General features: G+C 41.4%; 1 protein-coding gene across 4 annotated transcripts in view; it reads left to right on the top strand.

Moving 5' to 3' along the window:
- The window catches only part of c19h8orf34 (chromosome 19 C8orf34 homolog), a 54,601-nt gene that overhangs the window by 12,432 nt on the left and 28,423 nt on the right, over positions 1 to 13,746 (top strand). For all 4 annotated transcript variants that reach the window (XR_004694143.2, XR_004694142.2, XM_035141875.2 and 1 more), the window contains exons 3-7: positions 26 to 157; positions 1,998 to 2,117; positions 2,357 to 2,385; positions 3,248 to 3,411; positions 7,395 to 7,561. Coding sequence is in view for 2 of the 4 variants with exons in the window: in XM_035141875.2 (XP_034997766.1) it covers positions 26 to 157; positions 1,998 to 2,117; positions 2,357 to 2,385; positions 3,248 to 3,411; positions 7,395 to 7,561 (612 nt within the window). In the remaining 2 variants the exon portion in view is untranslated. The remainder of the gene's footprint in view (positions 1 to 25; positions 158 to 1,997; positions 2,118 to 2,356; positions 2,386 to 3,247; positions 3,412 to 7,394; positions 7,562 to 13,746) is intronic.

Genomic DNA, 13,746 nt, shown 5'->3' with positions numbered 1-13,746 from the left:
TAATTGTGACTATTCCTACCAACAGAAAGCAAAAACCCTCGAAGGGAGTACAGCAGCTATGAGAAGCCATGGCAAATTCACCCAAAGAAACCCAAGAAATCCAAGAGCGACCTGGCCATGTCGAGTATCTCTCCTCCTTCACCAGAATCAAAGTCTCGTAAGTTTTTTATTTACTTCTACGCCATCTGCACTCATCAGAAAGGTTTCCCACTTTTTGGTGATCTCACACATAAACACACGCACACAAAATATGAACCTGCACACGTTTGATACCTGTTGTATCGCTTGTATCCCAATTACATGCTTCGTTGACTTTAATCTCCATTTTTAATTTGATATAATTGTATCTAATTAAAGTTAGTCACAGTGTATAGTCCGCCATCCTCCCTCCTGCCTCCTATAGCCGTTCTGATGAGTTCATTATGAAGTGCTACTTTTTGTTCACTGCTGCTCCACACTCTCAAGATGAACTCTGCGCAAAGTTCATGCATCAGTTGAGAATGGGTGCAGACGAGGAGATTTTAGTTGCAATAAATCACTATAGCTATGGTGAAGTATGACACTTGAGACAATCAGGCTTGGGCAATGGACTACTTCAATTATTTAACATTGTGCTCTGTCATTGCCAGGCCAAGTCTATTTCAGGCTGCGGTAAGGATCGCTCACAATGAAATGGAAACAAGACGAGTGGATGAAGTGAGCGAAAAGAAAACAAGTGAGAAAGAGAAGTCGGAATAAAGTAAACAGCACTCGGCACACAGAGGTGCACTTCAGTTTCGGAGCGTTGGCGCCGTTCCTTTCAGCCCCTTCAGCGTAAGACGCCCTGAAAGCTGCATTTAAAGTCAAATCCTATAAAAAATACATGGAAAAGGTGTTCTGGTTGTGCAGGGCTGATGAAAAATGTATATCAAAAGAACGGCTTCTCATCATGGTTGTATGTGTAGCCAGAGCAACACAACAGCTGTCGTAAACACACAGAGGTTCCACTAATGTGCTGATCAAAATGACTCACTGCTACATGAGGGCGTTTTCTTTTCTGCAGCGGGTTAATGTGCTTTGGCCTCACGTCTACTTGACTGATGTTTTAATGGACAGCACCTGTGGGAATTAAATCCTTAACCCTTAATCTAAGCTATTAAGACACAGCACAGCACAGCCCTTTGCTGATGCTGCAGGAGCACAACACACACACACAGCAGAGCAGAGGCACTCTTAGCCGGAAGTTTTATTTTTTTCCCTCCAGTCTGCATTTGGCAGAGATATTCGCTCTATGTTTCTGGTTGTTACAATGCCAAGGAGCTTAGTCAGGGTAGAGGAGCGTAGAGGAGCGTAGAGGATGGCAGATTGTAGCAGCAGCTTTGACAAATATTCTCCATCGCATTTATGTATTTGACAAAGCACGATTCGTGCAAATGCAAACAGAGGAGCGATGCTCACGTTCAGCACCTGTCAACACGTATGCTCAATTCTCAAAATGGGTGAAATTTATTCCAAAATCCTTTGCTGTACTTTCTAGTGAACATGTCTGTGGTGAAAGGGGGGTGTTCGTTTGTTTGGCTTCATAACCCACTGGTGTTTTATGTTATTTCAAATTCATCTGTTTTGGAGCCTCAGCATATTATATGTGGATAAAACTACAAGTAATTCCTTCCCCTTCAAAGTAATGTTGCTCCTTCCTTTATCAATAATGTCTGAATCCAACATTTTATGAATTAAACATGATATAGAAGCCAAGCTATGGTGCCAGAGGACGTGGGCTGGATGTTAGTACTGTATGTGGGTCATAGGCTGCTCATGTTTGAGTTATCTTGAATGTTAATCAAAGAGACTGACGGACACTGTCCCCCAGGCCTCATCCTTGAGCTCCCTGCTCCCAGAAGAGACATGTCACAAAGTCCAGTTTGGACATATGTGCGTTTACATATATTACATTTCAGTCTGGTTGTTTTTATTTGTGTTGCCTTCTTGTGTTTTTTTTGTGTGTTTGCCGCGTCTAGTGCCGCGGTCAGTCGAGTGCCCCGCCTGGGACTGGAGGGAGAGTCGGGACTTTGACGAGCTCAGCCACATCTTGCAGGAGAGCAAGAAGCTGGGCAAGGCCCTGGAGAGCCTGTCCCGCAGTGAGTGTCTGCCGTACAGCACCGCGCACGCTCACACTGTACTGAGCCGCGCTTAATACATCTTAACGCACGGAAGTGAAGTGTAGACCTTTCTGTAAATGTCACTGTAAATCCTGGGAGGAATAAAAAGATCGAGCGGCTAATCTCACAAACTCGCTGCTAAGCTCAGAAACAGTCTAAGCTGGGATTTCAGCATTAGACGCTTCTCTGTGCTTTAAACTGTTTTCTTCTCTCTGCAGGCATTGCCATCTCTGATGAGCTCGACCAGGTAGGTAGTAACTTCACTTACTGACAATAAAGTTTTGCTACTCAGCAGCATCGCTTATCACAATAAACTATGCTTTTTTTTTGGTGTACCTTACATTTGGTAATTCAGAGCAGCTCCTCTTTTTCTGATGCTGAGCTCTCATAGGAGTGATATGTGAATTTGACACTTTGGTAAACGTGTCCTCTGCCTCCCTCTCCTTTGCTGCTTCACTGTGTTTCTTACTCTCAAAGCTTTTCTTTTTTTCCCCTGAGCCCTGTCTTTGTCCTTGTCTGGCCCCTAATTCTCTCCCCACACAACCGTGCACTGGCTGCTCAGGTCGGAGATGCACACAGCGATTTTGGAAATGTTGGGCTCTGGATGAGAAACACAGCATGTGTTTTGACAGGGACTTCACTCTTTGCTCAGTGCAGCAGTACATGTCCAACATCCTTGGCTCTCAGCCCAGAGATCTCCCTGCTTTTCTGTGGGACGGGACAGAATGAATACTAAACACCTGTTCTGATCATGCAGAGACAATAGAACTTGATACTACCCCGGATTTACCAAAGACAAGCGGACATATCTTTGCTTTGAGCAGAGTTTTAAATGTGTGCTGGTTGGTATTTGAGAGAAGGATTGGAGGGAGACAGATCTCAGACAATACTCTGCTGCCCATCAGAAGTCGTCCTAAGAACATTTATCGTAAAAAACAAAGTCTTGCGGCCATTATAATTTCATGCTGAAATAAAAATTACATTGTGTTAAGTAAATATTTCCCAGCACTTCCCCTGAATTCACCACTTTCATATTCTTTTTTCATTTAAATCTGCATTGTTTTGTCTTTGTTAATTTGCTGATTATGCTTTCTGTGCTGCTTTTGTAGAACTTGGGAGGTTATAACTCAGTGTTGCGCCCCCGTGTGGTGGGGGAGTGGGTTGGTCGAGAGGAAGAGGACGCAGACCCACTTGCTGCGGAAATGCTGCACCCCCCTGTCCCTCGGACCAAAACTGAAGTTTGCTGGAGTGGAGACAGCAGTCCTGCTGGGAGGTAGTGATTGCCATTATATTTTAATGTGTGTGTGTGTGAGTCACTTTCAAATTTGGGGAAATTTCACAAAGCCATTGTTGGCTCTTTAAAAAGGAGGAGGTAGACTTCCGACTGTGGCTCCTGCTGCCTGAGGAATGCCCATCTGAATGGGTTTGATAATCCCATTTCAAAGGCGTGATCAAACATGCTTTCCATCATAGAGCTTCAACCCAATTTCGTATTAAAGCTAACCTAATTTCCGTGCGCTCAAGGCCAAAAGAATTTTGTGCTCATTTTAAAAATGGCCAGTCTTTGACAATATAGCTGTCATGTATTGAACTGTTAAATAATTCGTCACCCTCTTTGGAATCTTTTTTTCCACTCATACTTTTGCAAAACTCCCAAAATAGCCTGCTACCTCTTGGACTTGTGATTTTGTGTGTGTTTGTATATGTTTGTGTGTGTGTGTGTGTGTGTTTGTGCGCATTGCAGCTGCCGATGTGACTAATTACAGGAAGATCGGATATAAACCCATAAATCATGCGCAGGCCTGAGCTGACATATACACAGTGCTAATCTCATTAGGTTACTGTATGGGTGGATTATAGGGAGAAATCACTTAGTTAGAAGCCTGAGATGGGAGATGGGGATGTGTGTGGGTTCACTGATGAGCTTCCATATGTGTGTGTGTGTGTGTGTGTGTGTGTGTATATATATATAAGTGAGATGTTTTGTGTTTACCTATGAGGAGAGTGAGAGGGTTGCTCCCGTGTGTTTGGGACGGTGCAGCATCCCCACACTAATCACAGCTCCTTCTCTCAGTCAGTACTCATCTCAACTATCAGCTGTTAATTGCATTTAGTGGGAACTCGCTCCCTCTTCAGATTCAGTTTGGGGATTGAAATCTCTCATGTCCGTCGAGATGTTTCTTGGCAAAGCCACAAAGAGCAAAATAGGAAGATGAGGAAAAACATTAATGAAAGTCTATTTTTAAAATTAAGGTTACAGTGAGGTTTCCCAGCCTCACAACTGAAGATCAAGAAACTGTAAGATTTAGTTTAAGTTTTTATAAAAAGGAGCTTAAAAATGAGGACTGGAACGCTGGCAAGGACCAGCACTGACCTCGCTTAAAATCCCATCTGAGCCCTAATAGTCCGTCCCCTCTGGTGCACACGCACTTTCAGACAGTCCCCACATTCTCTCATGTATATGACCTTATTTGTCAAACCACTCCATCTTCCTCCTCTTACTTTGTTTACTTGTTTTCATTTTTTGATCGTCTTGCTTGTGTCCCTCATTCCAGCCCACCTGTCACTGAGGAACATAAGGCGAGCTGACAGGTGCTGGTGACTGACTGCGGAGTCTAGAAGGATAAATCCAAGGGGCACATGGGAAATCAGATGTGACTGTGGCAGAAGTACATTTAAGGAAATGTCTTGTTTTGACAGACTCTGTCCAGGGGAATGGGACTTTATCATCCGGTGGCAGTCAGTGTCATACACTGAACTTTTATCCTCTTCATGAACCACTTCCTATATCCTCTCTCTTGCTCTTAACGTCACACTCGCAGAACACCAATTACACACAATAAAAGCAGATGATAGAGATAAATGAGGTGGTAGAGGAAAACCGGTTTTAATTTCATGTTTATTGTCTTTATGACAGCTGAGGTTTTTCCCGACGGGTGTTTTCCAGAAAACGTTTGAGAACATTCAAGCGAGTCTGTGTAGAGAATAGAGGAGCTGCAGAAAGCACCATGTTTTAACCTGTTTCTTCTAAGTGTGTGGTGTAGCTTTAGCCAATTGGATTTAGCCAGATAATTATTGCGGGCTACTTGGTCCGGTGAGAGCCTAATGTATGAATGTCATGACACACGAGACACAGGTAGGTTTTCAATTATATATGTATTGCACTTTTCATTTAAAAACCACAAAAATAAACACTAATACAAAGAAATACATTTTTCACAGTTCAGTTGTATATTTTCATTCATACATTTTCATTTCATTCTTTTAGTTCAGTTCATTCATATATTTTCCACTGGGTCCAGGGGGATTCCACATTTTAATGAAAAGGGAAAAACCAAAACAAACAAACAAAAAATAAAGTTCACTTTCCTGCCACTTCAGGTTGAGGTCAGTTTACTCCATTGGGTAGACTCCATCTGACAAAAAGGTACAAAATAAAACTTGACCTACAAAAGATCATGAGGAAAAATAATTAAAATAGTTCAAGCTTGTTGTACAACAGTAATTCAAAATCTCATTAACAAAAGTACGTATTATAGTTCGACTCAAAAATACCTTTGGTTAATGTTATTTATGGAATAACGAAGCCAATAACTAACAAAAAGGCAAAAGCATTAAACCGAAATGCAAACAAAATATACCCAAGGCTATAAGGTAAAATCCATACAGAATAAATACATATAAAACATATACACCAACCTCATCACTAAATCAGAGGTTTCCCTATGGGAGTTTTGTATTGCCGCTAGCATGTGGCTAGCGGAGGCAACGCTAACAGTTTAAGAGTTAAAAACACGCGATGCTAAAGGGAAACATTAAAAACAAAGATCACAGACATCGTGCAAAAATATCTCAACTCACCGCTGGTCTGAGGAGACTTTAAGATGGAGATCACTGAGCTCTGCTGCTGCTCATCAGGCTGGAGTGGAGGGAGGAAGTGACCCTGCCAACCCGGATGTTTATAGTTGAGCATCTGAGATTATTATTATTATTTAATTTTTTTTAAGATTACTTTTAAATCGTCCAAACCCTGGGTCACAACGGCTCCTCTTCTTTTTGCAGGAAAAAGTTCCAGAAACTGTGCAGAACAGCTGATTCAGACATTTGTGTTCTCGCAGAAACTGTCAGGAGAAAGTCCAGACTTCAAAAAATACTTAGCTCTGCCAGAATAGAGAGGTACTGATGTAGATGTGTGCAACAGTGAAAAAGAAAGTATATAACAAATAAGATGCCCAAACACCCTCCTTCTCTCTGCATTTGTCCACATTTTTTCACTTCTGCAACACTAATAAATTTCAATTTCTAGCTTGAAATACTTTTGCAGCCACTGGAGAATCTTTAATGTTCCTCCACAGAACAGTTAGATCTATATTGCTCGCTGTCCAAAGCCAGAAAATTGTTGAAAAATGTGAAAAATGTGCAGCATCACACACCAGCGTCCCTGCCTCTGCCATATTAGCAGATGTAATTACCATTCCGAGAGTATGAAGAAATATCAGTCATTTAATGACCCCTTCCCATTATCTGTAAATAGAAGTCATTAAACTGAGATTAGCATCAAATGAATACTCCCCCCGCTCTCTAATCCATGCCCTCGGCTATTGGAATATGGAAATTAATTTCTCCAATATAGAGGTAATGCAGTCTTCATGAGTGTATCAGTGTTTTTAACTGTGTCGGTGTTGGAGATGGTGTTTAGTGATTTCTCAATAATTTCCCATGTAAATCACTTTCAGAGAAGGAATGCCCAGAACTAGAGGAGAGAAATGTGAAGTTGTTTGATTTCTTATCATCCTTATAGTTATTTTTAATTCAACAACAGCTTATACCTGGGAAATGTAAAGCTTTCTGGTAACATTTAGGTACTAATGCATTTAGCAGCAATAGTGTGTTTCCACCGGTGCATCCAGTGCAAGCAGCAGCTCATGTTATTAAATCGTGTTGTAAATGTGAGCCTATAAGCTTTCATGGTAAATAATTGATTATGAAGATAAAATGTAAACACACACTTGCTGGAAAGGAGCAGCACTCTAGTTCAGTATGAGATTAAAAGCAGTGTCAGAAAGTGCCTCTCTTGCTTTATCTAAATGATTAAATCATCAATACAGGAGCTAACTTCTCCTGTGCATCTGTACATGAAATGACTTTATGCTATCTTGTTCCAAAAAGCAGAAAGTTGCTGCCGTCACACATCTAGCCTGACGACGTTATTTGCTCCTCCTAAGCTCTTCTCCCTCTTCTTCATGTCACCTTCAGCCTCAAGATGGAAACAAAGAGCAAAGGGCTGAAGGAGCAGCAGCAGCACCATAAGAAGCTCCTGGCAGCCATGTTGTCCCAGGACTCGTTTGACTCGGTTCACAGTCCGGCCCCCTCTGTTGCAGAGGAAGAGATGGAGGATGAGGACGATGCCATGGAGCTTCTGGGTAATGTTCACCAATGTTCGCCTGTTTTTTTACACCACCTGCTCTCAGACACAGCACAGATTGTGTGAATCGACATATAATGTTTCTGGGTACAGCACTGAGCTGCTCATGAGCCACACCGGCAGAGAAGGTCTCCCCGTGTGTGTCAGCAGATGCCATGTTGGTGTGTGCGACTGCAGGTTTAGCACATGTTTGATTGAATGGTGCACGAGTGTTTATCTGCAACAGTGAGCCAAGTAAAACACAACGTCTTACACGTATGAAAAGAAAGATAATGGCTGTTATCATTTCATATTTAATGAGTCATTTATTAAGTTGAATAGACTTCATGATTATGCTTCATGATTCTGTCTAAACCTGCAAGATCATATTTGAACTGTGTCTGATGTACTTTGTGGCTCCGGAATTAATAATCAGCAATTCAACTGGATAAATTATAAGTGGATATTTTTCTAGTTAAAATTTTAACTTTTGAAGATAAAGTTCAAATATGTTATAATCGACTTTTTATTCACATCTTTGGAGACTGACCAAACTGGCACCAACTTAGTTTATTGTGGCTCAGACATATTCATCATCGAAGAAGCACAGATGAAAAATATCACCACTGACTAAAAAGCATATGGATAAATGTGAGGGGACGACAGAAAAGTAAAACATTCAATTTAAAGTGGTGAAAATTAGATTTGTACGAATATGTGACGGCTTTAAAGGAAGTTAATTGTTGCATGTATGCAGACGTGTAGATGTGTTTTTTTGTGTATGTTGTGACTGGAGGGCTCCATGAGCAAAGCAGCAGCTAGTTTATGTTGCCGCACTGAAGAGCGCTTGAATAGTGTGTTAGCTGTTAGAGGAAACTCTACTTCCTGTTTACATAGTCTGGCCAGATGTCCTCAGCCACTGAGTCTACACGTAGGTATTCACTCTGACACACTGGAGAATCACAAAGTAGCTGCTTTGATTTACTTGTTATGCTTCTTTGTGTGTATATACAGTATATATACAGGTGTCGCTCGACTTGAGATGGATGAATATGTGACAAGTGGAGAATATGATGGGAAGTCTTGTTTTGGTTTGATGCTGCGGAGGGTCTGGTTGCTCATCACTGTACGTGCAGACACAGGATGTCGTGCCTCATGCCAAATTGAATTTGTTGTAGAAGTGTTTGGTAAAGGTAAAGCACCTTCCCGGTTTCTCTGTCACTTGTTCTTCTCTTTGTAGTAGTCTTTACCTGCAGGGGTTATTCTCCAACTTATCCATGCACGGTTCCACTCCTGTAAAGGAAGGTTATACATGGATATAGACACACAACAGCTGCTATAAGGATTTAATGCACTAGTAGCTCTTTAAAAGAATCGATCATGATTTGAATCACTAATACTAGGAAGTGTCGACTTTTATACAAATCTTTTGACAGTGCACTTCAACAACCCACCACTTGCTCTTTTTACTTCCCTCTGTCTACAACATGTCACCAATTACAGTGTGTCAGTGTCTTTCCCATCCCCTCGGAGCTTCTGCCCTGCGGTGTCACACAATCTATGAACGCCGTCACTTTCTGCTCCACTGTCACGGCACTGATGCTCAACCGCCTGTTAGCAGTATCCTTTCATCAGGGTCACGGAGAAGGTCACGTTTCTTTATGGACGTGTGGCAGGGAAGACCACAGATTAGACAGAGTGGAGCTGCAACAAATTACTATTCGTATTCTTATAGTTTTTTAATAAACCGCTCGTGTTGCATATAAAATATCAAATGCTGTGTTATCTCAGGTTATAAGGGGAGAACCCATCACATTTTGGTGCGGATCCATGGGATTTTTTGTATCACTTTCTTTAAATTATCTAACATGACCCTGGATTCAAGCTCTGTCTTTGCAGCTCCAAGTTTTTAAATTGTTGTTATAAATAATCTCTGTTTTTGTTCCTCCAAGACAAACTCTCTACGTCTATCATATTGTGTTAATTGATTAATTTTCACTCTAGTACATGTGGACCTTCACTACATTCAGCTTTTTCTTTATCACTGTGCTCATCTTTGCTAACTGAGAAGACAATACAATAACGTCAAGGTTTCCTTTTTTTTCCTTTTCATCAGCCGAACACCGTCATGGCCCCCGGACAGCAATATATAATGGTGATAAATGTAGCAATAAAGCAGGATGTTGATGGTCTGTGGTGGCCCTCCTTGATCATAGCTATGAAACTCCGGCATATTCCCCCAGTGGTTTTTACATTATGGTCCAGGACAGTAATTCAAATCAAGTAATGCAGCAAGGTCACGGCTGAGTCTCTGTCAAGGCCTGGTCACGGTGCTCTTCACGGGGACCACTGCAGTGTCACTCTAAACGGCCTCGCTTTGATTAAAGTGATGCTAACATCTAGCGTGTGGTGAGCCTTGAGAAATGTAATGACCGCTATAGGAGGATTTCTGGGCGTCATTTGGAGAGAGAGGGTCTTGGCACAAACTGTGCACCTATGACCAGAGGCATGCAGCAGATGACTTATGATCCTTGGCAGCGATGGAGATGCTGTATTGATCCCTGAAGGTGATATTTATCGTCGTCCACATGAAGGTTAAAACGTGTGGTCGGCTGTTCAATGGGATTCAATCACTTGCTCGAGGACTGTGTTGCTGTGTAGGTGCATGTTGTCAGAGGGGTTTTCAGTTCTACAGCTAATCAGTGGATCAGTGCAAATGTTCTTTATTTACCATAATAGGGCACCATGTGAATTAATTTACATTTCTGGTCACTAACTTTTAATAGAGCTACAGTTTTTATGGTGCATTGCTACACACTTATTACCCCACTGAGGTACTGGAGATTGCTGGTGTATATTTTTTCTAAGCTTTTGCTTAGGGTGAACTCTAGTGGTTAATGTATGATATTACAACTGCTTGGACGCATTGAGGCGGGTCGAAACATTTCACTTGACGGTATCAGACGAGTTCATTTGAATTGCTGACAGAAACGTATACATAAGCTTTAATACTCAGAGTAACACTTTTAAATAATGAAGCGTGTATAAGACTGAACATAAAAGTGATTTGACTTTTAGTTGCACAAATGACTATCATACACATTTTCAACTGAAGACACTTTCAGATAATGTCACAAATCTCATCATCTTAAAGATCTTCACACAAACACACAGGTCTGTGTATATATCCTTATTAGGACTCTGCATTCACTTCTATTCATTGTGGACAGCTGAACCAAAACCTTATCCCTAACCTTAATAATGACCAATTCAGGACTAAGCCTAATTTAAATCTAACTACAATTCACATTTTACCCATAAACTTAACCATAGTTACTACTTGTATAACACTAAACCTCACCCTAACCTTACCTTAACCTAAACTTAACCTTAAAAAATGTATTCACCTTAGAATTTAATGACCTATGTTATTGGGACTCGATTTTTTGTCCCCATAAGGAAGACAAGTCCTCACAACATGAGTACTGCCAGCACCACACATACGCACACACGCACACACGCACACACACACACACACACACACACACACACACACACACACACACACACACACACACTGTAATAATGTACCATGCAGTGCTGATGAGATGACTCTCATCCCAAGGGCTCATATGTTAACCTCAGATGAACATCAGTAGTTTCTCGGTGTACCTGCTGTATTATCAGATGAGCAGAGCTGGGTTCATCACACCTGCTAATTGGCTGCGAGCCTCCTGGTTGTGTTGATTGCGGCTCATACACAAACATCCCCCTGATACAGAAACGAGAGCAGTTTGTTTTTAAGGCTGAGAAAGGAACCTGTCCCCTGGTGTAGATGTGATCAGTCATGGTTACGTGTCCCAACCTGTGGAGGACGAGGAGAAACCACAGTGAACGTTACAGCATATTGCTGAATATCCACTGGGAGGCAGGAAAGGAGCTTTGAGTTTGTGCCTCTGCATAACAACTACGACTTCTGTGGGAGAATAAGACGCGTGGTAAAAGCAGGCTTAGAAGATGCAAAGAAAGTTAGCAAATAATCCCCATTTCCATATTGAGCAGAAGGGTTTTCCACACTGAGTGTCTTTTTGCCAGCACCTGGATAAGGAGCTTATGAAAGTATAATAAGATTTTCTTGGAATGGATTACAATACTGCTAGCCAGGGCTTTACAGATTGAATACAATTATAAAAACCAAAGACACGGCTTAAGGTTGATTTGTTTTGTTCGGATTCTTCCAAAAAGAGAAAATAAAATCAGCTTAGAGGTTAAGTCTTATTGATTCTTTAACTGCACTGGGGGATGGCACTGTGTTTTCCCAGTTGTTTTCATTAGTCCTGCGCTTAATATTTACCACAGCCGAAACCAAACTGAAAACGAATGACTCACATGTTCTTGTAAAACCATGGAAAATGACCAGATTTGAGCTTTTGCTAGGCGGTGGAGACCACAATTTTATACTGATCTGAAATAAGAAACAAGCTGAGTTCATTGTGTGGGGAGAAACACCCTGTTTCTGGCCTCACACAGTTATTTTATGGTAAGTTAATGAGATGAGTTAGCCAGTTCCCCCTCTGTAAACCCACTGTTCTCCTCTTGTTTGGTGGAAGTATTCCATTCCAGGGATATACCCTCTGAATTCTCAAGATCTACTATTGTGTATAAAATAAGTGTGATTAGCATTCATGTTGGCAATGAAAAAAAAATATGTATATATTTTTAACTAGACAAATGTTATAGTACACGTTGTTTATTGACAACTGGAGCAACAAAAAATTTACTTTCTCAACAAAATAAACTCTATGAATGTATGAATAAAAAAATCATTCCAACACTACGCTTTCGTCCTTTTCTACTAAAGGGCACTGAAAGCAATTACTGTGAATTATGGGATCCTGAGGGTTATAGCCGAACCCATTTCACATGCACACATTTCCATCGTAGCAGTGTAGGGTAACAGAGCGTGTCTCAGGACAAAACATCCACAGTGTATGCCAGTCATCCGACCGTAAGTCCACAGACCCTTTTTAGTTTGTCAGCCCACTCTGGCATGATTCCTGAAACAGGAGAGGAGGACGTGAGAGTAGATTTACACACTCTCGCTGATTCCCAGTGACAGTGAAGATTTGGTGGGGACAGGATGAGGAGATGATGAAGTTCTGTCTGATCTTTGATACACACAGAATAAAGCAGTCTGGTGCATGAGGAACAATGCCTGTGTGTGGCTGATTCTGTTTGAGGACATTATATCTTCTTTCATCCGGCGCCGCCTGAGGCACAATACAATGGCAGTTTTAGTACAGTGAGAAAGTGAAGAAAGTTTTTTTTATGTTTTTTTTTTCACCATCTTAACTTTCTGTAATATCCTGAAATTCAACTTAGTATAAAAACATTTCTGTAAAGGTCTTTTTCCTTTTAACATATAGAAGGCTTCACATTTACTTTTGTCCAACTATCTAACATGCTGTGGTCAAGGGCTTAGCTGCTGTTATTGACTTTATTGCAGATAGGAAAGACAAATATGTTCTGTGGATATTGATAATGTCGACTTTAGAATTCTTGCCTTATATTAGACATTTTGCGTGAGAAAAATCTAATGGGAACCAGAATGGCACTCAGTAGAGAGCATACCTCTGCCAATGCCCAGCAGTCCTCTTAAATTCAATCAAGCAGCACCAAATTACACACACATAGATTATCAGTCCCCTATAGGTTCGTTTTAGATCCGTGAATTATTCCCTGGGAAATCAGGGGAAATGTGTTTTGAAAAGAGGGAAACATTTTTCCTGGATCTGCACCAAAATTGAATGGGTTCTGCTCTTACCCATAATGCATCCTTCCACCAGTTTCCTAGTAATGCTTCAAACTAACTAACAAACAAACCAACCAACAAACAGGACCGGGGGGGAAAACATAACCTCCTTGGCGGAGATAATTATGTGTTTGAAAACTTTTCATGTGTCATTGTAAGTGGAGGACTTGAGTAATACCGCTTGCCGTGGTAATGTAACCGACTGTAACTGTAACAACATCCCTGCATGCGTCTGATTGCTGCGTTAACATGGCTGACCTCCGCCTTGGGCCAACATCCAGATTACCCGTGCTGGCAGTCAAGGCATGCACTTCCTGACGCCAGCATCAGCAGCAGCAAACACACACACACACACACACACACACACACACACACACACACACACACACACA

Source organism: Hippoglossus stenolepis, chromosome 19 (assembly GCF_022539355.2).
Source record: "Hippoglossus stenolepis isolate QCI-W04-F060 chromosome 19, HSTE1.2, whole genome shotgun sequence".
NCBI lineage: Eukaryota > Metazoa > Chordata > Actinopteri > Pleuronectiformes > Pleuronectidae > Hippoglossus > Hippoglossus stenolepis.
This window is presented reverse-complemented; position numbering and strand designations above follow the sequence as displayed.